The following is a 25,988-nucleotide window of genomic DNA, read 5'->3' on the forward strand; positions in this document are numbered from 1 at the left end:
CTGACATGATACTATACACACCTTATCAGTCTGTTTCTTTAAGAATTCAGCGTACAGGAATACACACTATATTCTTTGAGAAAGTAAATGAAAGAGACTCCTAACCCATGGTATTAACCGATTGCTCTTTTGTTTGGATTAAGCTGCAGTGAACTGCCATGGCTCTTGTTCCCCCGTGCCTTTAAAATCTAGTTGTGTTCTCTAGAGAAAAAAAATATGTTATGGCATCTTGCAAAGAAGTTATGGACACTTCTTCCACGACAGTTAGAGTAGGTAATAGAATTCATAATTTAAACAACTAAACACACAGAAAACCTCATTATCATGAAAAAGCTCACTCTTCAGTGAAGGTACCTCTCTATCTTCAATTAATGACTGTATAATTTGAAATAAATACATGTATGTGGTGGTTTTACCGTGCTGGACAGCTAAACCCCACAACTGCTCTCTCACTCCCCCTCTTTTAGATGAGGAGGGGGAGAAGTAAAGCAAAGAACAACTCATGGGTTGAGATAAGGATAATTTAATTAAAGGGAAATAATAATAATGATTAAATAAAGATTATTATGAACTAAACAATTTAACTAAAGGGAAATAAAAAGGGAAAGGGGAAAGGGAAAAATAAAAAGAAGGGAGGAAAACAAACAAATAAAATAAATGAAGGCTATATGGAAGTGCAGAGGAAAGAAACGACTCTCTGCTTCCCACAAATGAGCGATGATTGACCACGTCCTTGAAGCAGGGCCTCAACGCACGTAGCCGGTGTTCAAGAGGAGGACCAACGTTTTCCCAACGAGAGCCCACCCCTCCCCTCTTCTTCCTGTTTCCACCTTTTATTGCTGAGTGTGACATCACATGGTATGGAATATCCCTTTGATTGGTTTATGTCAGCTGCCCTAGTGATGTTTCTCTCCTCACTGTTTGCCCACCCCCTAGGAGGGTTAGAGAAAGGCCCGATGCTGTGCCGCTGCTGCTCAGCAGTAGGCACAACACTGGTGTGACAACACTGCTGTTCCAGCTACAAGTGCAGAGTACGGCACTGTATGGGCTGCTGCTGGGAAGGTTAACATTCCAGCCAGACCCAGTACAATGTATGAACAGACATGGTCCTAATCCAATGTCATGCCATCCAAGGTCAGGCTGGTGGGTAGGTATTTGCGTAGCTTTGATAGCAACAAGGCAAGGCCTACAGCTGAATTGCCTACATGCTACACAACGTTCTCTTGGCTCAAAAGGGAGAGTTCTATGAGACTCAAGGTATTTCAACCTTATGAATACATCTTAATATTCCAAACCTATTACTGTCAGATGAACTTCACTAGGCATTTATTTTGTTACTAGTTTTCTATTGTTTGTGTACCTGTTAGCAGTCTCAGAACATTACTAGAAGTTAAGCTATAAATAAAATTGAAGTTAAGAATTTTCATGTTGTTTTACCACCTCGTTAAAAGCACTCAGTGCATGAAAGAAATAGATAATGCATAAGAAGCTGTGGCTATTTTCACAAAAATAGTCCTCTATGCTTTGTAATGTGCGCTTCTGAGTTATGATCTGCAATCCTACCACTGTCCTATGCTACTGTGAAGTTTGTATTACTTCTGCACATCACAATGCAGTGAAACACACAGGATATTGAAAATCAGAACTACAACAGAAATGTGCTCTAGAGATATAGCACCAAACCTATGACTTAATGAAGTATTCACTGTTAACTACTAAAAATAAATGAATATAAAAAAAAAAAAAAGTTTGGTAATAATGGTGCCAAGTCATGCTGAAGGCTTCAGCAGGATTCCTGCATTATACATGCTTTGTTCTAAAGTGGCAGCAGTTAGAAATAGCTGAATATTTTGAGAAACACTGCTGGAGAGGTGGAGAAGATAGGGAGAAAAGGATTAATATCTCATTTTAAATGAGATTTCAGACTTCATGGTGCAGAGGGAATGCCTGCATGGAACAGGAATTCGAGTTTCTGACCACCAGTGTTCAGAATGCCCTAGAGTTACTAGGAGCGGGCCAGATGCGTTTTGTAGGCAGTCATTGCTGACAGCATCTCCTGCTGCTTTTTAAGATTGCTCGAGTGCCATTAGACATCTCCTGCAACAAAAACCTAACGTCACTGAAGAAAAATGAGCCTTGTAACACTAATTTCAGTGGCATCAACATTTCATATCACATATGCAGTCTTTGGGTAGAATGAGCATTTTTCAGTTTCAGTAGCTAATTAGCCCATGGCTTGTGGTAGTATAGGCCTTTGTAAATCTTTTCTAGAAGATATATCTTTAGGAGTGCCACAGTGCAAAGCAAGTCTATTTCATTATACTTAATGACCATTCATTGTCTTAGCATTATTCAGGTGTATCACCTCCTTGAGGTAGCACAAGCAGAAACACTGAGGCTAACCATCAGAGCAGCCAGGAGGGAGCCAGGTCTGTCTGTTCAGCTCCTGTAATGCCAGGAGTGGACATACCAGTATTTGGCAGCTTGGAAAGTAGCATTGTGGCAACACCTAACCTGGACTTTTTCTGTTAACTAAATCTTTAAAAAGCTATTATGTTTTCAGTTAAAATTGTGACCAAAGAAATATCTCTTGGGAAACTTAATCTTCCACAAGGCTTGAAGAGAACATAGGCTATACTGTCCAAACTGGTCGTATAATCTGTGAAATCATTTCTTTTTACAAATATCTCAAATCCCACTGCAGCCCATTGAAGTAATTTCCCTTCACTCTAAAAGGTTTGCTCCATTATGCAAGATTTTTTTTTTTTAATATTATTAGTAGAGGATAAAAACCCATTGAGATGAAAAATCACAGTTATATTTGATGCTAGCTAGCATTTTTCCAGTTGGTGCATAAAGGATTATTAAATGCAAGGTCTGATCAATGTGGATGATTAAAGTAGATCAGGATTAAAAATACAGTATTTTAAGTATCTGTATTCAGTATGTGTCTTTGAAATGTATGTTTAAAGTCCAAAAAGAATTCAGTTTCTATCAAGTGTCATTTTTGAGTAATAAATCTCACTGAAACTTAACACAACTTTAGCGTTTATGTATGTTATAGACTGAAACTACACAGGTGATACTTTGTTTATATGTTTAGCTGACCTGAAAGGTGACATGAGCAGAACTGATTTAAGTGTCTGTTCATGTTTGTGGACTTCACATATACTCTTTGAGGTGTATTAACAAATTAACATATGAAGGTTTATTTTGCTTAATTCAGTAGCTGTTGTAACAAGCCTGTCCATCTTAAAGTTCATGGGAAAATGTCATGTTTAAAGAAAAAAAAAAAATGTTTGAATTCTGGAGCCAATAGGGCAATTGGGAAATATATTTAAAATATAAATTCTCACTAGAACTTGGCATTAAAATAAATTGAGCTTTCTCAGTGAATAAAAAAGAAAGTAATATTTCCAGGCACTGTATTAGAATCTGTGCTTTCTCAGAAAACAGGGAAGAGAAACTTCTGTTGACGTGTCTTGAGCTCCTTTAGTCTCAAGGTCATAAGCTAAAAATATGTAATTATCTCTACATTTTTCATAGGTTCTTTCATAGAACATTTTCCAAAAAGAAGCCACTCTTATTTCCACATTTGAAGTCAGTGTTGTTGTATAGCTTAGCCTCTACAGAAATACCTGACAGATAATAATACAGAAATATTAATTTGTGGTTGTCTTTTGAGTTCTAATACAAACTTAGTAAACCCAAATTTTTGTTAGTTTGTTTGTTTATTTAAACACATAGTATGTTTGTTTATATTACTCTGAGGATATATCTACACACTTGAATGAACTTTTCTAAGGCACCTAAAAGCTTCTCTGTGTATTCAATCCAGTATTTCGGAGCTCTGTATAAGCTGTTCTAAAATCAGCCATGTTCATTTCTGGTAATTCTCAGCTGCCAGAATGGCTTCAACTTGTCATTGCAAAAAGTGCTGAATACTCCTTTCTGGCTCCACTCCCTGACCAAAGCGGTGGCAATAAGCCATCTTGCCTTTAACTGACCTGGAAAAAAACTACCAACCCAGTTTGAATTTCTTCTGTGGAATCACGCTTATGCCACCCCATTAAACAGTATGATTACTGTTGGAAAAAGAAGTTATCTGTAGTTTTAGTCTCAAATGTTGACTAACACCACCCTGTTGCTAGGGATAAAAAATATACTGGACTACATAATTGCACAAATCATCTCATCCATGGTGAAAAATCTATTTTTCAAGAATAAAGACCAGTTTGGACAGCAGACAGCAAAGTATATTTCTGAAGAGCTTGATATGGTCCATTTCTACAAAGAGTTGAGAGAAGTATGTTTATTGTAGGTAACCAGAATCACCAGTTTAAAAACAAAAAAAAAAGAAAAGAAAAAGAGAGAGAGAGAGAGTTAACAAGAAAAATTATGATCACAGAATTATAACTGAGACATGGAAAGAGCTTTTCAGAAATTACCTCTTTCATAGGAGAGGCAAGTTAAAACAAAGATAGCTCCTGAGCCAATGAAAGCGTAGTTTAGTAATTAAGAACTAATCCCAGTAACCTAAACCTGACAGAGAAATTGAGAGTACGTACAACTTTCTCCTCAGGAGTATAAGCATTGGTTTTCTCATAGTTTAAATGAAGCCAAGACTTATTATAACAAATGTCATGGATCAGTAATTTAGCTTTGGTAAGATACCTGTCAATTGCAGACCCTTCCTGCTGGAATTTTGGAGAGAAGCAGCCATTTCACATAATTTTCATCCATAATATTTACTACAAAGCAGACAAAGATCAGCAAAGATGATCAATAACCAGTTTTACTCTTTTGTTCTACAAGCACTCTTCCAGTCTTCCTTTTCGTTTCTCTGCTAGTTATTTGTCTTCCAGATACTAAAACTGCAGCATTTGTTCTTAAGTAAGTAGCTGTTATTATGAATTAAGTGGAGTAAGTTACCTAAAAGCATGGCTTTGAAAGAGATGGGTTCGTGTTTCAAGGTTTAGTTCTTCGTGTGTGTGTTTCCCTTCAAATGACTGTATGAATGAATAAGCACCTCATTTCAGTCTTCTCACTCTCTCTTGCTCAGCTCCTGCCAGAATTTTGACGTTCAGTGGCACGGTGACAACTCCCTGGATGAAGGACATTGTCCTCCCTTGCAAAGCTGTTGGAGACCCAGCTCCAACAGTCAAATGGATGAAGGATAGGTAACCAGCAACTAAATGTATTACTCAAGTAAAGTCCATGTGCCTAAAATCCTGAAGATGTCAATGCTTCATGACAGAGAAGGATTAGAAGATAAGAAAAGGGTCATTTGTGGGGACTGCATACAGTCACAGTAGAGCAGAAGTTCAAAAATTCCTTGAACTAAAAGTGATTGGATGTGGTGATTAGAAGGTATCAAAAAGAGAAGAAAAGTTATGAAGAAGGGGCAAAAGTTAAATGAAAATGTTAAATCTAGATGACCTTTCTCTTTTAACTTTAGGGCCACAGTAGCATTTCAATCTCAGAAAAAAAATGTCTGATACATTTCAGTCACACTGTGGAGTGTATAAACAGTGTATAAACATGAGCCTTGCACATTTCTTGTTTTCCCTTATTTTGTTTTGATCTGTAGTTTCACAGTTTGACAGAGTCACACATGGAAACACACATGGACAATAATTTTCATCCAAGCACTGTGTAAGCAGTGATACTGCAGTGCTCTGATGCCATCTTTTGGATTGATACACATAACCTTTTTTTTTATATACATATATATATAATGATGTACTTTGTAGCCAGGAACAGCCTTTTATTGTTACATTTTATGAAAGAGCAGATAGAAGAAATGAGTTCTTTAAGTGAATGGCAGGTGTTTCCCAGCAGAAAGTACTCCTTTGTTATCTTTATAAAGGAGGACCTCCCACCACCCCATACCCATCCAAATTTTCTTTTCATTCTTAGTTGCTTCAAAAACATCCAATTCTGAGTAATTTTGTAACTTCTTTAATGTATGCATTTTGTTTCCTGTGAGGTAGTAACGGGACACCCAGTCTAGTGATGATTGATGGGCGAAGAAGCATCTTTAGCAATGGCAGCTTTGTCATCCGTACTGTGAAAGCAGAAGACTCTGGATACTACAGCTGTGTGGCCAGTAACAACTGGGGATCAGATGAAATAATTTTGAATTTGCAGGTACAAGGTAAGAATCTATGTTGTAATTGTTATCACAGCTATTAACTGCTATGTGATTGTAATACATAGGTATGTGTGTTAGCGGGTATACATAAAATATTAGTACTAATCTATGTTAATAAAAATTTCATTCTTCCAAATTAATGAAGAAAGTATTATGCATGTCATTTTGACTCAGATATCAGTATTTTCTTTTATGGTAGATGTTTTGCTTTTGATGGAATGATTAACAAACTTGCAGTTAAGTCTGCATGCAAGATTTGGACGTTGGATTGACAACTGTTTGCATTCAGTTATTTTCATGTTATTTACCAAGAAGGTATGACCTTATGTCTTCTTCCAATAAAAAGTAGATGTATTTATTTAAAAATTACAAAATTCGGAAAGAGAGGAAAATCTTGTCTTTAGCTTTTAAGAAGCTGTCAACAGAAGTTTACCTCTGTACTTACACTGGGAGCAAAAACTTCATTATCCAAGAGCAGAATTTTTCTGATGGAAAATATGAGGAAACATTTAAAATGAAATTTTAAATTCCCCGTCCCAGGTCCTGCACCTGGGAATGGGAAACCCTGGCTGCATGTACAGACTGGGCGATGAGACGCTGGAGAGCAGCCTAGAAGAGAGGGATCTGGGGGTTGTGGTAGACAGCAAGTTGAATATGAGCCAGCAGTGTGCCCTGGCAGCCAGGAGGGCCAACCGTGTCCTGGGGTGCATCAAGCACGGCATTGCTAGTAGGTCAAGGGAGGTGATTGTCCCACTCTACTCTGCGCTGGTGCGGCCTCACCTCGAGTACTGTGTGCAGTTCTGGGCACCACAGTATAAAAAGGACATGAAACTGTTGGAAAGTGTCCAGAGGAGGGCTACGAAGATGGTGAAAGGCCTTGAGGGGAAGACGTACGAAGAACGGCTGAGGTCACTGGGCCTGTTCAGCCTGGAGAAGAGGAGGCTGAGGGGAGACCTCATCACAGTCTACAACTTCCTCGTAAGGGGGTGTCGAGAGGCAGGAGACCTTTTCTCCATTAACACTAGTGACAGGACCCGTGGGACCGGGGTTAAGCTGAGGCAGGGAAAATTTAGTCTGGACGCCAGGAGGGGGTTCTTCACAGAGAGGGTGGTTGCACACTGGAACAGGCTCCCCAGGGAAGTGGTCACTGCACCGAGCCTGTCTGAATTTAAGAAGAGATTGGACTGTGCACTTAGTCACATGGTCTGAACTTTTGGGTAGACCTGTGCGGTGTCAAGAGTTGGACTTGATGATCCTTAAGGGTCCCTTCCAACTCAGGATATTCTATGATTCTATGATTCTATGAAATGTCAGGATAAGGTCAACTGGTACATATTGCCAACTTCTTTTCATATCCATGTTGAAATTTATATAATGTATTTATTGGAATAGAATAGAATAGTTCGGTTGGAATAGACCTTTAAAGACCCTCTAGTCCAACTGCCTGACCATTTCAGGGCTAACCATATTAATGAGGGCATCATTATTGAGGTGCTTGAGCGGGTCCAGAGAAGGGCGACGAAGCTGGTGAGGGGCCTGGAGAACAAGTCCTACGAGGAGCGGCTGAGGGAGCTGGGCTTGTTCAGCCTGGAGAAGAGGAGGCTCAGGGGAGACCTTATTGCTCTCTACAGATACCTTAAAGGAGGCTGTAGCGAGGTGGGGGTTGGTCTATTCTCCCACGTGCCTGGTGACAGGACGAGGGGGAATGGGCTAAAGTTGCACCAGAGGAGTTTTAGGTTGGATGTTAGGAAGAACTTCTTTACCGAAAGGGTTGTTAGGCATTGGAACGGGCTGCCCAGGGAAGTGGTGGAGTCACCATCCCTGAAGGTCTTTAAAAGCCGTTTAGATGTAGAGCTTAGGGATATGGTTTAGTGGGGACTGTTAGTGTTAGGTCAGAGGTTGGACTCGATGATCTTGAGGTCTCTTCCAACCTAGAAATTCTGTGATTCTGTGAAATTATCCAATTGCCTCTTGAACACTGGCAGACATGCGACATCAACCACTTCTCTAGGAAGCCTGTTCCAGTGTTTTACCACCATCATTGTATATATTTTTTTCCTGAAGTAAATAAATTTTTCCTAACATTGTTGATATGTGAAAAGTAATGACAATACAGGAGTACACATTAACAGTAATGTCAGAAAAGAGCATATGAATTTGCATACCAAGAATTTACTACTCAGGAGATGATCTTATTCACACTAAGGCAAAATTTGAACAAATGCTCAGATGTTATTTGTGTTTTAATTAGCTGCAAATTTTCATATCAGAAAATCAAGGGTTAAGAACTGAAAGACAAAACTGTGTAAAAAATTTAAACATAAATGAGAGCCTGTCTGCTCTTGTCTTAACCAAGGATGTCAGCCAAATAGACACTTTGACAGAAATAATTTGCATTTTTTTGCAACTCAAAACAGTTATTTGATAAATGACTGTTAGGTGGGATTAAGATCACATCTAATAATTTGAATCTATTTTCTATTTTTAACTATTTCCCATCCAGTTCCACCAGACCAGCCAAGACTGACTGTGTCCAAAACTACATCTTCCTCCATCACTCTTTCCTGGATACCTGGAGACAATGGTGGCAGTTCTATCCGAGGTAATACAATTCAGGTTAATTGCAACTTCTTCATAAATTGTCATATGTTGACAGGATTAGTATATAATTATGATTGGCTCAAAAAATAAAAAAAAAATAAAGAAAAACAAAGCAATCTGTATTGCTGTCAGTTTTTAATGTGCACCATCATAGTGATAACAGCTTTCAGCAAATTGCAGTTTCTCTTGTGGTGTTTTAATCACAGATTTAATCACTTCCTTCCAGTGTATCCTCATCTGTTATGACAGTTACACTCTCTGATTTTCTAGACATGTAATCTCTAACCATTCATTTTTTGAGGGTCCAGGTTCATCATCTGGTCTTTATTGCTGATTTAAGGGTATTTAGAAATGCCTATCCCTTTCTTTTCCCTTTGAATCTATCATTAAAATGATATTCAAGCTCTTTTAACGGAAGGCAATGTATGTATTGCTTGATGTCTTTTAGTCAGGGGAGAGCTGTATGTCTCCCTGTGCGCAGGACTTTTTTAGCTTCATGACGTCTTTGAAATTATTTGTTGTATTATCTTCAGAATTTGTGATTCATGTCAGGTTTATCATTACCATTTGTGCCTTGCCTGCAGGTTATATTTTGCAGTATTCAGAAGATAACAGTGAGCAGTGGGGCAGTTTTCCCATTAGCCCTAGTGAGAGGTCCTACCGTTTAGAAACATTGAAATGTGGCACTTGGTACAAGTTTACTCTAACTGCGCAGAATGGAGTGGGGCCAGGACGCATCAGTGAGATCATAGAGGCCAAAACACTTGGAAAAGGTATGTTAATTTGCATCCCCCTTTGCCCACCTAAAGCTTTTGCATTGTACTTTAGATCTCAGTTCGATTAGATGATGGGTTTGGATATTTTAATATTGGGTTTGGAAACATTTCCAATTGTGTCCATTTTGTCAGTGTTATGACAGAAATGGCTGTCTCTGTGAGACTCAACATGTGTATCAGCTCATATTTTTTCTTTATATCAGTTACAATTTTGTTCAAAAATGGGTTGATAGATACTTGGGAAGTCAGTATCGCTGCTATCACAGGCTATAGCAATTTCCAAGAGGAAATTGTTTCCTGTACTGATGTAAAAATTCAGGATGTTATTTGTCTGGGTGCTGAAGTAAGAGGAGAGTACGTTTATATGCAGTGCAAGTGGAACCAATGTCTTATTTCTGCTCTGAGCTAATATTGCAAGAACTATGCAAGTAGCAAACACCCTTTGAACAGAATAGGTGCCAAAAATAAAGGAGAAGTTTGCATAAAGTTCTGCAAGGCAAAACAACTAAAATTTATGGAGTTTTCAAGTAACTGAGCAGTGGGTCCCATGGTCCAAGTTGCTGAGGATAGTTCTACATGAATATGTCTCACAATTATGAACAAATTTGGCACACACACAGTTAAAGATGAAGTCCAAGGAGTGGAGTAGTTTTGCATAATGCCCTGAATATAACCCCATCTTGCACCTCTTCACACTGGTTATGACTCTCTGATTTGAGAGTTGTTTCATAATAAGGTCAGTTTACAGTGATAGGTATGTCTCTCCTACATACTATTCATCACACCTGTGCTGTTGCAGATCTCTAGAGTGTCACAGCAAGGTGGAAAATTTTATTTGACACTCAATGGCATAAGGAAGACCTGGTATGCAGTAGATGTAACTGGTATCGCTTGCTGAAGCTCAGGAGAGGCAGCAGATCACCTCTGTACATGCTGAGATCATTGGTGGCCAGGGAAAATGATCCACTGACTTTAAAGAAAGTGACATGTAGAGAACAAGACGATGGATGTTCTAGATTTCTTTGACTGAAATGAGGAGAGATTTATGCATGGTACAGGTAACATGCAAGTAGTTCATGAGAAAGCAGATTTCTCACCCTTTTGAATTTCTCTGGGATTTGATATTAGTACCTGTGTTACATTTACAGACTGAACAAAGTATTGTGTGATTTAGAATATTAAAATCATTCTTGTTCATGTGAATGATGAAGAAGCATCTCTATCTAAAGCCATTAACAAAGCCAACCAAAATAAATCAAAATCCACAGCAGGAATCACCAATTTCTTTTAGATTCCTGTAGACGTGAGTATATATTTTGGAACATCATCAAGAAAGGCAAAAATAAAAAAGGCCTCATAGGATAAGATGCTGCTATGACATGGGATAAAACATCATATTATAGATGATTTTTATTAGCTTTGTTGTAGTTTCCAAAAGTAAAAATGTTTTTTCTGCTAAGCAGTTAGCAGAATAATACTTTTAAGTACTCTACAATAATCTTAATGTAAATAACATTTGCTTATGACCTGTTTTGTCCACCTACTGTTATTATTTCAGTTCTAAAGTGCCACTTTAACTGTCAGTATACCCCTACTACATGGAATTGTCAAAAAACTTTATATATCATCTGAAACCAACATTAGATCCCAAAGCAAGACCAGTATGTAGAAATGCCAACCTGCCAACCCCTTTCTGAATGGAAATATCTTTTCCTTTTCTTTTTTTTTGCAAGGCAGTAAACAGAAGCATTTAATGATATGAAGTTTCTGCCCTAGATTCACAAGCTGACTTTTGCCAATAAGTGCAAACAAAGAAGTCAGGTCCATACAGAGACATATGGATATTTTTCACATATGGATTTGAAAATCTAGGTTTTTGAGTCTGGTACATAGTGTGAGAAGAAGGCAAGGGGAGGGGGGGAAGGAGGTAGCAGGGAAAGAATTGAATATATAGATATTGAGTCTGGTACAGCTAGAACTGTACCAGAAATAATATATTTTAATATTATTTTTTTTGAGAGCCCTCTATCTGTAATACTCAAGCGTTTCACTTGAAATATATCATTACGTCCAGAGCCACAATTTTCGAAGGAACAAGAACTCTTTGCTAGTATCAATACCACAAGAGTGAGGCTGAACCTGATAGGCTGGAATGATGGTGGCTGCCCCATCACCTCCTTCACCCTGGAGTACCGTCCGTTTGGAACAACAGTATGGACAACTGCTCAGCGGACATCCTTGTCAAAGTCCTACATACTGTATGACCTCCAGGAGGCAACCTGGTATGAACTGCAAATGAGAGTATGCAACAGTGCTGGCTGTGCAGAGAAACAAGCCAAATTTGCAACGCTTAATTATGATGGCAGTAAGTATATCTCTTTAGTTACATGTCCAAGGTACTGTTTTTATTCTGACTTCTTGTATGATGCTTTTGCTTATGTCTCTCTGTCTGTCTGCTTTTTTTTTGTTTTGTTTTGGTTTGTTTTGTTTGTTTGTTTTTGTTTTTTTTTTTACACAAAATCCTTTTTAAATCTGGTTAGCTGTGGTCTAAGAGGGGTAACTGTCTCAAAGATGTAAAATGCCTATAGATTTCATGACACTAGGCTGCCAGGCAGAAAAGAGGAATTGTTTATTTGTCCTCACTGAGGAAGATCTCCAGCACCAAAATCAATCAACCATCAGACACATAACCATAAGACACCAGGTGTCATTACTTCCAGTGCTCACAGGAGCACTTGCTAGTATTTCATGCATCTCTTCCACAAGATTTTTGTTGTCTATACAATTGGTTCCTGCAGCAATTTATTACGGTGACTTGCCTCATTGCCATTCCATGCAATGTCCTTGTGACACAGCTCAAAACCTGTTATGTGACACAATGGAGCAGCTAACTAGCTTGTCTTCTGGGAAAGCCTCCGGACAATACCCTCTGAGGGCAAAGCGATGGCAGTGCTATTATCCCTATTTACAGACAGGGAAGAGTGAAACTAATGGGTGTGACAGATGGCTCTGTCATGCTCAGCAGCAGGGCACAGGGGATGGAGGAATTGTTGCATCCTGCCTTTTTGCCAAGGGTTACTGCCCACTCTTGCATAATCCAGAACAAGAGGGTGAGAGCAAACACGCCAATTTGTCATTCACTTCAGCTCATATCCTGCTGTATTTATTGAAAGTGATGGTGGCACATGTGTGCTTCTGCTGACTGTAGTGGGGAATGGTGGTATTTCTGGCAAAACAGCAGCACAGATGGCTCCAGATGGCGATCTCTTGAATTGTTCTAGTGTGAATTGCCAGAGCTTTTCTGGAGATGTTCAGTGTAATATGTTGTCATGTTGCCAGAGATATTGTGCTGCATTGTGCAATCACTTTGCTACATCTGTACTGTTAAATTAAACAACAGGGCTAGTGAGCAAGTTCAAACAAGAACAGATAATTGCCCAGCTACAGCACCAAATTGCTAACAATTCATAACTCTGTATTGTTAACACATTTCCCGGCCACAGAGCTGGGAAAACCAGCATTCTCCAGGAGAATCCCCTGCTATGGTTCATGGAAGAGCAGGCGACAAGGCCCGTTCCCAGCCAGAAGTGTAGGCTATGTATCTGTCAGGGCTTAAACCTCTGCACCTTTCCCATCTTCTAATGCTACCACAGTCTTTGCACTTGCTAACCATCAGTTCTTGCAGATAACGAACACATGCTCTTGTAGCTGTCCTTTCACGAATAACACTCACCACACTGAAAACATGAGGGGATGTATCATTTTGATAAGCTGCCACAGGGCCCTCATATTATTTCAGAAACTCCAAAAAAAATTGAGATTTTTTTTTTCTCAACTCCTGAGGCCTATAGGAAAAGAAGATCCAAGTACTTCCAATACAAATGCTGACAGATCTTGCTGGGAACCTGTTTTATTAAGCAGTAAATGTCAATAACTTCTTCAAATATTATGGGCTAACTTATTTCCATTTTACTTAGCTTATCTTCTTTCCTTTCCAATTTCTTTCTACTGGAGACATAACTTTCAGTTATCCTTTTTTTTTTTTTTTTTTTTTAATATTCACAGCTATTGTTACATTTATATGGCTGGGATAGTCTTAAGACATATCTTAAACTGCGATGATCTGCAAATGCAATTCTGGAACCTCAAACTCCCACTGATAAAACTGCAATCAAACATATTCTTACAATGACCTGATCTGAAATGTTGTCAGACTCTGATTTTTGTCTACATAGCTTGTTTTCGTATGTTGTGACCTGCATGCCATTTTGATTTTGTGTTACTCCATGGCATCTTTAAAAGTGAGAAAATGAAACAATAAAAATGGTTGCAGCATTAAATTTCCTGGGCCACTGCTTTTGGTCAGCTTGAAAATTTTTCATTTATGGCATTGATGGTTTTATTTGTCAAGCATGCCTTGCCAGGACTTTATTGTGCCTCAGAGAGGCAATATGATCTCAAATAATAGCCACAGCATTGAGAGGGGAAGACATGACTAGAAAAGCAAATTTCAGTTTTCAAGTTTTCTGAATTTGTTATATTTGATGCAGAACTAAAATGATAAGATCATCCTTATTATCATTAAGTAAACTGAAACTGGTGTATTCCCACATAAAGTGTTTTATGGAAGAGCTTTTTCAGTGCTTCTAAAACAAAATATGTCCCTACAGAGTCCCAGCTTCCCATTCATTCTTTGATAAACTGTAGCCTTAAAGGTGCTTCAGAGCTGGAAAATGATGTCTGCCAAGAAAGCAGTACGTTCAAACAATAATTCCTACAGAATCTTTTTGCTTTCATAGACAGTGATTTTTATTTTTTTTCTTTCACAAAAACCATGCCATTGGAAACTTTCTGGCCAGCATTTGCTTTAGAGTACTAATCCTTCCTCTACCATTGATTCCTTCTGTGATATGAGATTAGCTCCTTCCAGCTTCTAAAGGTCACAACTGCCCTTAGGGTAAAGCAGATAGAAGGATGGTTCTTTTAAGATCTAAGAATACTCCTATGAATGTTCTAGGATACAAAATGCTACAAATGAGTTAGAAGCATTAGTTGTCTTAAGCTAAAGCCTTTGCAAACTTTGTAGAAGTCTTTGAGTTACATCTTCTTTCAGTCAAGAAAATTTTCAGTTTGTTTGAACTTCAATAGCTGATCTGCACTAGAGCTCCTGAGAAATATCATGGCTAAGTATTCTTCACCTGAAATCTCTTCACGATGAATTGTGTCAAAAGGTTAATGACAGGCCTATGTGCAGGTCTTTGCTTTCTGTTCATAGATATTTCAGCTAACCACTTTCAGCTTGCAGGATGTTGTGACCTCCCTGCCCCTTGTTTTTCAGAACATTTGCACTCAACACTTAAGAAGATATTTTTAGCAATGTGGAGTTGTAGTGTGTAGCACTGCAAAGGAGCTTCCTGACTCAGAGATCAGCTGCTCAGTAGCCCTGACATTAAATCAGATCAGCTTGGTAGCAGGTCTAAACTCTGTTAATTGATTTTAGCCCACCAGGAGACTTTCTACCATGAAGAACACTTAGGACACAGAAAAACACTTCACAGTCCTAAAGTCACAAGGTTCAATGGGAGATGCTGAAAGGACATAGGGGAAAATTGGGTCAGAGACATTTAGATTTCAGTTCCTATGAAGCACCAGTAAAGCAGGCTAACAAAAGACAACGATGAATTGACCTGAAATTTAAAATAAATAAATAAATAATCCCAGTTTGTCTGGGACTTTACTCTGGGAAAACCTTTCACTTTTTTACTCCTAGCCACAAGCTAGGATTACAACAAATATTGAAATGGTATTTTCTCAACAGATAGCAGGTTTAGGTTATGGCAATTTTTAATTCCATTGGTGAATATCCACGCATGGATATTGTGGAGGATATGTAAACTTGCAGTTTAACTGAAATTGAAGCCACTTGAATCAAAGTGTTAGGGAGATCAAGACATAATTTCAGGCAATATTGAACACAAAAGCCTTTAGACAATCATCTGTGTCACACTAACTCAGTGTAGTTTGTCCCTTTAGTATTCAGCAGGATCTAGAGGCAGTTATTAGTATTTCCTTCAGGAATTCACAGTCCTTTCCATTTCTCTATCTAATCACTTTCTTTGCCTTTAGTTGGTTAAGACAAGAAGAAAAAACCCTGCTGTGTATTTATTCCAAGCAATGGAAAATTAGAAAATGATGGAAAATTATGGGAAAGAAATGCAATAGAAAATTAGAAAAATATTCAAAATGCAACTGTAAGATTTATCTTTTTTTTTCCTGAAGTACTTGATATAGGTTTGGATTGTTGCAGCTTTTTTGTTTATCTCCATCCCTTAAGAGAATTGTTCTTATTATATACAACTCAAACAGCTCTTATAAACAAACAAACAAACAAACAAAACAAAACATACCTACAAATCCACATTTCCACACATTTCCAAAACATACCTACAAATTCACAATTTATCACCCTTGCATTGTACTGCCTCATATCTTTTTTCACTTTTTTTTTCTTTTGTTTCTGTGATACTATGTGGTACATAATGACTTATAACTATATCACACAATTCAGCAATTAAAATGTAAAAAATATACCTGTTTTTCTTTCTCATCTTCCTTACTTTTTGCAAGTAAGTAGGCAATTTTATGTTTCAGTAGCTGGTTAAAATTGAATAGCTTTCATTGACAGTCATCGCAGTTCACAATACTTACGTATTTGTACCCATTTCAAACAAATCTGCATTTTATAGCCTCATTTGTAGTTGCATGTATCAGTTTAATAGTAATCAGGAAATGAGTGAGAAACTTTCCATACCTACATAGTCTTCCAAAGAAAATGCTGTATTCTTCTCACATCCCCTAGAAGTAAAGAAAAAAAGAATAGAGAAGTTCAGGTATTACATATCACCAGGAAGCCAGGTATATTCAAAATGCAAATATGTCCCAGAATGAAAAAGAGAGCTGCCTGCCAATGTGAGTGCTTTGCAGATTCATTTCCTTCATTTCACTCTCAAAATTTGCTCATTTTTATCCAGCATTACTCTCCTGTTTTAGTGATAAGTATGTCAGACTCTCTTTAGAGAATTAGCATCAGGTTGGCTATCTGAATCTAAGATCAATAGCACTGCTGAATCCTTAAGACATTATAAAAGAAAGTAGAAGATTCATGTGAAGCGTGTAGCACAGAATGTGTGTTGTCATATATGTCCCTTACAAAGAAAAGCCAAGCAGCGAACATAAATCTGTAGTAGCCATGCTACTTTTCCATAGTAAAGATTAGCATAGGTAGCAATTCTGAGATGTCTTAGAAATTAGGAATGATTTAAAGTACTTAAAATTAATTGTAGTACATAACTGTGTAATGAACATGGACTTCTTTTCCAGATTTTTTTGTGAAAAAAAAAAAAGTCATGACATTGTTGACGTATACACCTGTTTATGCCTCTCCTCAATTTCTAATAATTTGAGCCCCTGATGTTAGTGGCTTGCTACCAGTGTGACTGATTATGCATGCATAGCCATTATACATACAAACGTAGAATCCATCCCAAACATGAGAAATCCTTCTTTATGTTTTGCATGTGGTTGAAGCATATAATATGCCATATTTCCTGAGAACTCAATCTTTTGTCTTCATTAATAGGCATCTAATATCATGACACTGTTTCCAGGTACAATCCCTCCACTCATTAAGTCAGTTGTGCAAAGTGAGGAAGGGCTGGCAACCAACGAAGGGCTAAAGATGCTGGTGACCATTTCCTGTATCTTGGTTGGTGTCTTGCTGCTTTTTGTGATGCTGCTGATTGTGCGAAGGAGGAGGAGGGAGCAGAGACTGAAGAGGTTGAGAGGTAAGATGAGAGCTGTGGCACTTATTCCTACATATGCATACTGTCCAAACACAGAAGGACAAGTAGGGCTGCATGTGACCAAATGGTTCAATCCCCAGTTGGTATAATTTTCCTGTAACATGTAGCAGGTAAAACATATGTGCTTTTTTACAGAAATTCCTTCTTTTATCATTTTATAGTCTAGCTGAAAACAAAAATGAACCATATAATCATTGTTAACCGTTATTTTGCATGATGAGGGAAAGGAAAATAATTCTCAAGTATGGTGTTTGGGAATTTTGTTGTTTTTCTTTTTTGTTTTTCTTTTTTTTTTTCTTTATCTTGTGAATAGTCTCAATAACCTAAAATCTTTTTTTTATTATTATTTTTTTAAAAACTAAAATCAGATGTTCTGGAGATTTAAGGGTTTCAGTTTTCTAGCACATTTTTAATTAATTCCAGAATTATGAAATTAATGTAGCCAGATGTTAGGCTAGAAAACACACCCAGATATTCTCAGATTTGTTACCATATTGTTTTCCTTATGATATATTATAACAAAACTCTTAAAACAACTTTTCACTTTTCACTCACCATTCATTGTAGCTGAAAGTCCTTTTCTCTAATCTTTATTCAAATTCATGTTTCCTATGTGAGTAAGTCTTAGATTTTTGAATTCATTTAGCTGTATTGGATTTCTAGTAAACACCTCCAGCTGAGTCCCAATGAGGTTTTTGACCCTTGCACTCTGCAACTTCTGCACTTGGCCTTGTGGGCTTTGTAGTTGCACATGATAGTAAACATTATATTCAAAGTATTTGAAAAATGCCATAAATAAAAATAAATAAAAAGCAACATGATTTATCATCCACAAACACGAATCTAAGGATTTCTAAGAATGACAAAAATGCTTAGTTATTTGTATTTTAACCAAAATATGCTTATGATATTAAAACCAGGGCCAGCCTTGTGTGTTCCATCTCACCTTTGCATTTGTTCTTGTCTCTTTTGGGTCTCATTTTTCTCTTGTAATGATATTTTGGGTATTTTTTGCAATGAAGACAGAAATAAAGGGCCCTTAGGCATGGGCAAATTTCTAGATCAAAGAGGACAACTAGCCTTATAATTCAGACACAGCTCTGGAAATTAGGGCATTTGGATTCTTTAAGTTGTTGTATAATAACTTTCTCATTTGAAATTTTTTAAGTCATTTACCTCTGAGCAATATTTTCTTCATCAAAAAAGTGGTGGAGTAAGGATAAAGAAAATATTATTATCTTATCTTCTGAGAAATATTGTGTAATTCCGTCCAGTAATGAGCAGGATATTTTGAGCAGTTTGGCTCCAGGAAATCATGGCTGTGAACATCTAGTTTTTCTTAGATTCTTGAGTTACAATCCCTTAAGGACGGCTGATGATCACCAGCCAATGTGGCTTTACTATAATGTAAGATTTATTTGAATTATTTTCTCTCAGAATATAGGAATTTAGAAAAATATTTTCACTTAAATGTAGCCAGTGACAAAGAAATCATCACTCCTTTTGATGGTCATCAGTATTTAACTACAATTTCTGCAAAAGTTACATCTCACTTCTCACCTGAATTTGTCAAGCTACAACTCAGCCTCAGAACCATTTAGTCCCATTATACTTCTGTCTGTCATGCAGTGACTGAAATTCTCTTTTGTATCACATTTTTGGTCTTTGAGGATATTCTTTTTATATGGTAGTGATCAAGTAATTTAATATTTTAGTTGGTAAACTAAACAGATGGATCTTCTTGATTTTTTTCTCTAATTATTCCATCATTCATTCCTTTCAAGACTTTTCTCTAGTCTCCTTGTTATCTTCCAGTATCTTTCCTCATCTGCGTAGGTTAGGAATGAATTTAATATTCCAGTAACAGACACATCAGCACCAGATATAGAGACAAAAAATCTTTCTTCTTGTTCTTTATATTATTTTCTCCATACCTGTGAGAATCTCCTTTTTGGCTGCAACATTATACTAAGAGTTTGCCTTAAATTTTTTATCCACTGAGATGACAATTCTCTAATTACAGTGAATAGGATAACATTCTCCATTGTACAGCTAAGACTTGTATTCTTGATATATATAACCATGTGGTCATATGATGTAAATAAATATAGATAAATTACTAGCTTGTGATCAGCCTACCTGATCATCCAGATTGCTTACCTATTGCTTTTATTATATTTTAGCTATCTAATTTTTATGTCATTTTCAAACTTTTATTAGATGTTATCTTATTTAATTCCAGGCCACTGAGAAAAACTACCAACAGTGTAATGTTCCATGGTACATGAAGACAATAAATACTCTGTTTAAAATTGTATTTTGATACATATCAATTTATATGTTGGAAATCATATACAATGGTTGCCAAGTTAATTTTTTGCATTATTGCTACTTGCTTAGTAAAATGTTTTTAAATAAAAAAACTTTGTTCTAAAGAAATATAAATATAATATTTAGAACTTGCCTAATTCTATCTCAGTGAGAGTTTTTTCAACATCAACATTCTTAGTGAATTTTATTCTCATCAGAATTCTTAGCTTGACATGGCTGATTGAATAATTAAGGTCAATGAATATAGACTTGTAGTCAATTTCCTTTCATTCATTTCATCAAGACTCATACCATTTTTTCCATCCCCTTTGCTCATTGCCAAGATCAGATCGACAGTAATTCAGTTTTTTCTGTTGTTCATTCTTTTTGAAGACTGACCTAATGTTAGCCATTTCTGCTCTTCTGGAGAATACTTCATGTTCTAAAAGCCTTAGTGTCAATCAGCATTGCTGTTAAATCCTGAGTAATTTCACCAAGAAAACTCCTGCTTGCAAGTTTTCCTGATCTCCTAACTAAAAAATGTTCCTCTGTAGTAGTTACGGTGTTCAACTTTCTTCTGAATTCTTTTTGAAGGGAAAATGGAAAATATCCTGTCATTATCACTTGATATATATTATCTGGTGGGGTTTCTTGAGACTCAGGACACCTTTTTCCTAAATCATGATTCTAAACCCACTAGCTATTTTCAGTCTACATCAGAAATAATATTTTCCACTGTGGGACCTTCTAAGCAATTTTTTGCAAGTAACAACTTGCATAATTCTTGCTTTTGTTGCTCCAGGGGATGTTTTCTTCAAACCTGCTTGACAAAGAGGAGTGGGAATTGCAGATTTATTTGCAGTGTATTCTTCATGCAAACATTTAGATTTATGCTTACAGACAGATAGGGTCCTGGTTCCAGTTTGTGGGGTAAATATGGCATTAAAGTCTCTCTGTTCTTAATCATTTTACTGCCTGTTTTAGCATATAGGAATGCTTGTCTTCCTATAGGAACCCTTGTCTTCCTCCTGTGCCATACATAGTATGATTTTATTTTTCCAGGAGTACTCTGTTTAGAAGAAAAATGTAGTTTCCAGCAAAACCCTGAGTTTTTGTCCAATTTAGTAGTTCCACAGGTCAAGGCACAAGAAGGTCAATTGAGTGCTGGAGTTCATGCCGTGATTCAGTAGGTCAGCACACATTAGAACAGAGAAACCTGATGACTTATCACTTTCTCTCCACTATTAACCTAGCTCCACTACCACTGAAATAGTTTTCCCTTTGTTTCCAAACTCAACTCACCTTAACCCAAGCAGAAAGTGTCAGTGCAGCGTGGCTGTTCAATAGCGGCTGCGTGCTATTTAAAACTTTATCATGGACCCTGATTTCCCAAGTGGCAAGCCAAATGTGCTAAGTATTTTAAAGAAGCAAATGAAAGTGAGGGCCGCTGCTGAGTCTATGCCTGTTGGTGCAGTCATGTGACAAAACCACTGAGAGAGGTTCGACTTTTTCACTAAGGGTGATGCTTGGCTGGGACAGGAGATTGTCACCTTCAGTCAGTTATCCATAGTTTCTCTGAGCCCTGTTTTCCCTACCCAAAAGCTAGGAAACAGGTCCCTGGCTGGGATATTGATTCCTTTTATGAAGCTTTCTCAATTTACTGATGAAATGTGTCATGTAGGACATATACAGTACAGTAGTCTGCAGCCTATACCCATTATTTTGTGAAACTAATATATCTTCTGTAGCTGATGTTTTGGACACATTGTTATCATATTCAGTTACTTTAGGGTTTGTGGTTTTCCTTTGACAAATACATAAGATCCCTTATCTTCTTGGCACGTTTGTTTTGGTCCAGTCCTACACCAGACCGTGTGTCCAGTAAAGCCGCCATTATCTTTACTAATACTGCTGTCCATTGCAACAACTTTCATCTGTTAAACCCTGCTGACTTTAGTATTTTATTTTCTGCAGTACTATTTCATTCAGTTTTTGATATATGTAACATGATCTTGCATGAAGTCTCATGCTATTTTTGATTGAAGATGCACAGACAATTTGATCCTTTGCATCTCCTTGACCAAGAGCATATGTAAATGTGCATTTGAATATGACCCACATGTTTAATAGTGAAAACATAACATCTTTCCCAGATGCAGCATGGAACACAGCTGTGCAGCATCTGAGAATATATGAGGGAATTTGTTTCAATGCAAGGGAAAAGGCACAAGAGTGAACATAACTGTGTGCAGTTCCTCCAGTGTGTTTCACCAAACTGAGCATACTCATCTGAGCTGGTCACGCAAGGCGCGCTGACAATCTAGTCAATACAGTCAATGGACTGAATTACACACTTCAGAACTCTGGGTTCCTAGCATTTTTAAAACATTTATGGTTGAAACAACAACAACAACAAAAATTCCATGAATATTGTTATTTAATCCTGGGAAACAAATCTAGAAAGGAACTGAAGAGATCAGTCAATCTTCCAGTCTGTTCCTTTCATTTTCCTTGAGTTGTGCACTACTTGCACAAATATCCACAGTCTTCAGTCAAAGATGTAGTCATTGCTTTACAAATCCACTCTCTGGGTGAAAGAAACATTTGAATATTAAATCACCATTACTGGGTGTGCCAGAGGGAGAATGTGTGCATCAAGGCTCTACATGATCCCAGTGCTGCTACAACAACAGGAAACATCATAAAGCTTGTTTAAAATAAAATAGAATAAAATAAAATAGACTTAGAATCAGATTTTTTAATTTTTTCTTCTTTTTTTTTCCCCCTTCAAAAGATCTAAATCCCTTTCTAGGTCCTTAAAAGTCAGTAGGAAAACTATCTCTGGTGTCATTTGGAGCAGCAACATGCTGGTACTTTGCCTTATGACTGATGATAAAGATGTTGTCCTCATGGTATTGTGCTATGTAGAAGCACTTACAGGAGTGTTCACAGCAAAAGTCAATCCCATAGCAAAAAAAAAAAAAAAAAAAAAAAAAAAAAAAAAAGTCTGTATGCGTAAATGTAGCGCTGTTTGAATAAGATCAGACATCTCAGACAGAGTCCTTCCCTTCAGCAGGAATCTTCCATTCTTTGTGCTGAAAAGGAATAAGGGGAAGATTAAAAATAAAGGAGTGGAACAAGCAGACCTAGAAGAAGCACAGAATTTCAGCTGCCATTGTGAGAAATGAAGTCTAAGACAGGCAAGCTGGCACAGTGTCAGAGAAACTGAATGCAGAAAGTTGGTGGAAGATGTTTTGTTAAAAATAAAAAGAGCACTTTGTTTATCCCTTTTAAAAACAAACATAAACGTAACCAGAGTGATGCATTAAGTTGGTGGTTTGTTTCTGCCTGCATCCTCTGGATTTTAAAGGCAGGAAATTTAATAGGATCACAGACAAAGAAATTGCAATAGGTGTAGGAGACCCAAGAGGTGATTAAGGAATAAAAAGGGTTTCAGAAGTGAGAGGGAGAAAACAAAGACAAATCCAGTAAATGTCTTAGAAGATGCAGATAGATTTACAAGCAGGAGATAAGAGAAGAAATTTAAAGTTTCACCTAACAGGAGAGTTCCTTGAACTGGAAATGTTTTCTTCTCCTATTTGCTTTACTTGGTTGCACAAAAGGCTGCTTTGTTGCTCTGTGATATTGTTATTTAGGGACTCTGGACTCAGCATTTTCAAGTGAGTTTGTTTAGTGGAGAACAAAATGTAGCTGTCTTTTTGCCAGATAATACCACAGAAATCATTATTGTATGTTTATAAAGTTTTACAGGAAGCTACCTGAAGAACACAGGGTGAACCAACCTTCAGCTGTGTACTTTGATCCAGTATTTGCCATAATAATGATATCCCCAAAGGGTTTTATGTTAATAATAGCAGCAGTGACAATGGGAATATTTCTCCATCAGCAGCACCTCATTTTGCAGGGCTGATCCAAGTGGGAATCAGCTACCTCCTGTTTTGTATACCAACAGCCCTCTGAAGACCCAGAAGTTTTGAATTATTGCTAGTTGCAAAGCATTCATACCTGAGAGCAACCAGTCTCTCCTTGGAGACCTCCCTTGCACCTCCTCCATGCAGTCAGGTTGAGTTTGAAAATGGCAGGCTGGTAATTGCTCATCCAGATCACCTTCAGCTCCTGCCCAGAGATGGATTTCAGCATTTCTGTCCTCTTGCCCTTTCTTCCTTCCTCACCCTCTCGCTTGCTAACCATGGCATGAAGGAACAGAGAGCCCTGCTGGTTGTTAAAATATCTGCATTTGTAAAGAGTGTCTGTAGTTGTTTCCAGTTAAAGTCTATTTTATTCCATGCTCCCTTTTCTTCAAAACTAACAGTTGCTAGTATATCTCTAAGCATTTTCAGTGCTACTGAGGAACTAAACAGGGCTCTTTGGGGCAGAAAGATCTAATGTAGTGAAATGCAGTTCCAACAAAAGTAGGAACTTTTAGGCACTATTTTATCTTCATTACTGATCTGAGAATTGACAGTAGTCTTATATATAGCTGATTCAAATCACTTCCTAATAATCCATCTATCACATAAATTTTCATTTGTGATACAAACAGATAGCAACTCCTGACATCTTTTCTGTTTTCTTCTAGATGCAAAGAGTTTGGCTGAAATGCTTATGAGGTAAGAATAAATTCAATCTTCTTAAATTGAAAAATAATTGTCAGTTATGGCATCATATTTAAAAATTACTGTAGGGACAAAAGGAGTCTTTTATTCCTAAAGCCTTTCTCAAAACACACCATTTGACTCTCTTTTAAAAACTAGGATACGCTGATGGCTAGAAATATGAGAAAACAGTTTGTGGTCAGTCCTGTAACAGAACACAATAGTAAAATTTGCCACCTTTTGTATTAGTGCATTAAATTATAGAATACATGTGGGTTAATTTGAACATTTTTCCTGTTCAGAAAAACATTTGCATAATATGTACCAAAGAAATTGCTCTTTTGAGATCATGGCTTTGAAAACAGTAAGTGCCTGGATGTGAATATCTCTAAACTTTATAGTTTTATTTATATAATACTACAGTTATATTTATGTAGCTGCTATACCCTAAGGTGTATAAGAGCAGGAAAATCCATTTATTATTTTTCAGTTCTGTTCCATCAGTTCAGCACCCAGAAATCTAATTCAGTTGTGGAATTGCAACAGAATGACTATTGTGGCATCTCAATTTCTTCAGAGATGGAAATTTCATATCTACAGTGTTTATTGTTTTATCTGGGGAAAATGTTGAACTTTAAATCTGCTGCATATATTTGAAAATAGGATCAACAAGGGAATATTTCTAAGTTCAAGTGAGCTTTGGTTTGCTAGAAAATCTTTTTTATTTTTAAGCAACAAATTTGAGAATGTCATGGATATTTTATCAAATGAAACATACGCTAAACTTCCTCACTCATGATAAGCTTCACCTGCTATTATAAGAATACACTAACCCAAGACATGGTGACAGATGGTTTTAATGTGAACTCAGCTCTATGACATCAGTCTCCAAATACATCTGAATAGTCCCATTGATTTTAACAAAACTGGTCATGCAGTTCAGGTCACATTGTTCTTTTTTGCAACTTAGAAACCCCTGCTAGCAGCAGATTGTAGGTTTAAGCAACTTCAAGGAGATATGCTGTGACACATTTTTCATGATACAAAAAAAAAAAGGCACAGATTAGCATATACAGTATACCCGTTCCCTAAAGAAACCCATCATGGACCTCAGTATGCAACTTCTGGATGAAGATATTCAGTCCCATTGACAACCACACATAACACCTCTGCTTAACTCTACTGGTCTTATCACCACCTCTGTATGGCAATTTCAGAGCCTCACTCCTCTGACACTTAGAAAATTATCAAACTTCCAACATAAATGGTCCATTCTTCCCTCTGACAATGCTAACCTTAAGTTTAAAGATTTTTTGCTCCCTGTGCCTGATACATTCAGACAGCAGTCTGATCCCTTCCTAGCCTTTAGTTGAGAGCTGCTTTTCTACGTAATTGTTTTCCACTGTTTCTTTTTGCTTCTCCTTTCATTTTCTCCCATTCATTTATTTGAAAATAATATTATTTTTATTAAATAGTCATATTTTATACTTCTCTTAAAGTGTGAACAAAGGCAAATGACTAACAAGGCAGGACTTTAAGGTCCTACATATGGAGAAGCCTCTTAACTTAGAACTCTCAAAGTGATGCTATTTTGATGAGCTTTCCACATGGTACATGTTCAGTTACTTCTGAAACAGCTATGAAATACTTCCAACCAAAAACCTGAGCC

General features: G+C 37.2%; 1 protein-coding gene across 2 annotated transcripts in view; it reads left to right on the top strand.

The window, feature by feature from the left end:
• DSCAM (DS cell adhesion molecule) overlaps window positions 1–25,988 on the top strand; it is a 477,876-nt gene that overhangs the window by 418,521 nt on the left and 33,367 nt on the right. For both annotated transcript variants that reach the window (XM_084536387.1, XM_084536388.1), the window contains 7 exons: window positions 5,063–5,180; window positions 5,994–6,157; window positions 8,658–8,756; window positions 9,340–9,528; window positions 11,606–11,896; window positions 17,199–17,375; window positions 24,304–24,334. In XM_084536387.1, coding sequence (XP_084392513.1) covers window positions 5,063–5,180; window positions 5,994–6,157; window positions 8,658–8,756; window positions 9,340–9,528; window positions 11,606–11,896; window positions 17,199–17,375; window positions 24,304–24,334 — 1,069 coding nt within the window. The remainder of the gene's footprint in view (window positions 1–5,062; window positions 5,181–5,993; window positions 6,158–8,657; window positions 8,757–9,339; window positions 9,529–11,605; window positions 11,897–17,198; window positions 17,376–24,303; window positions 24,335–25,988) is intronic.

This window comes from Aythya ferina, assembly GCF_964211825.1.
Source record: "Aythya ferina genome assembly, chromosome: 1".
NCBI lineage: Eukaryota > Metazoa > Chordata > Aves > Anseriformes > Anatidae > Aythya > Aythya ferina.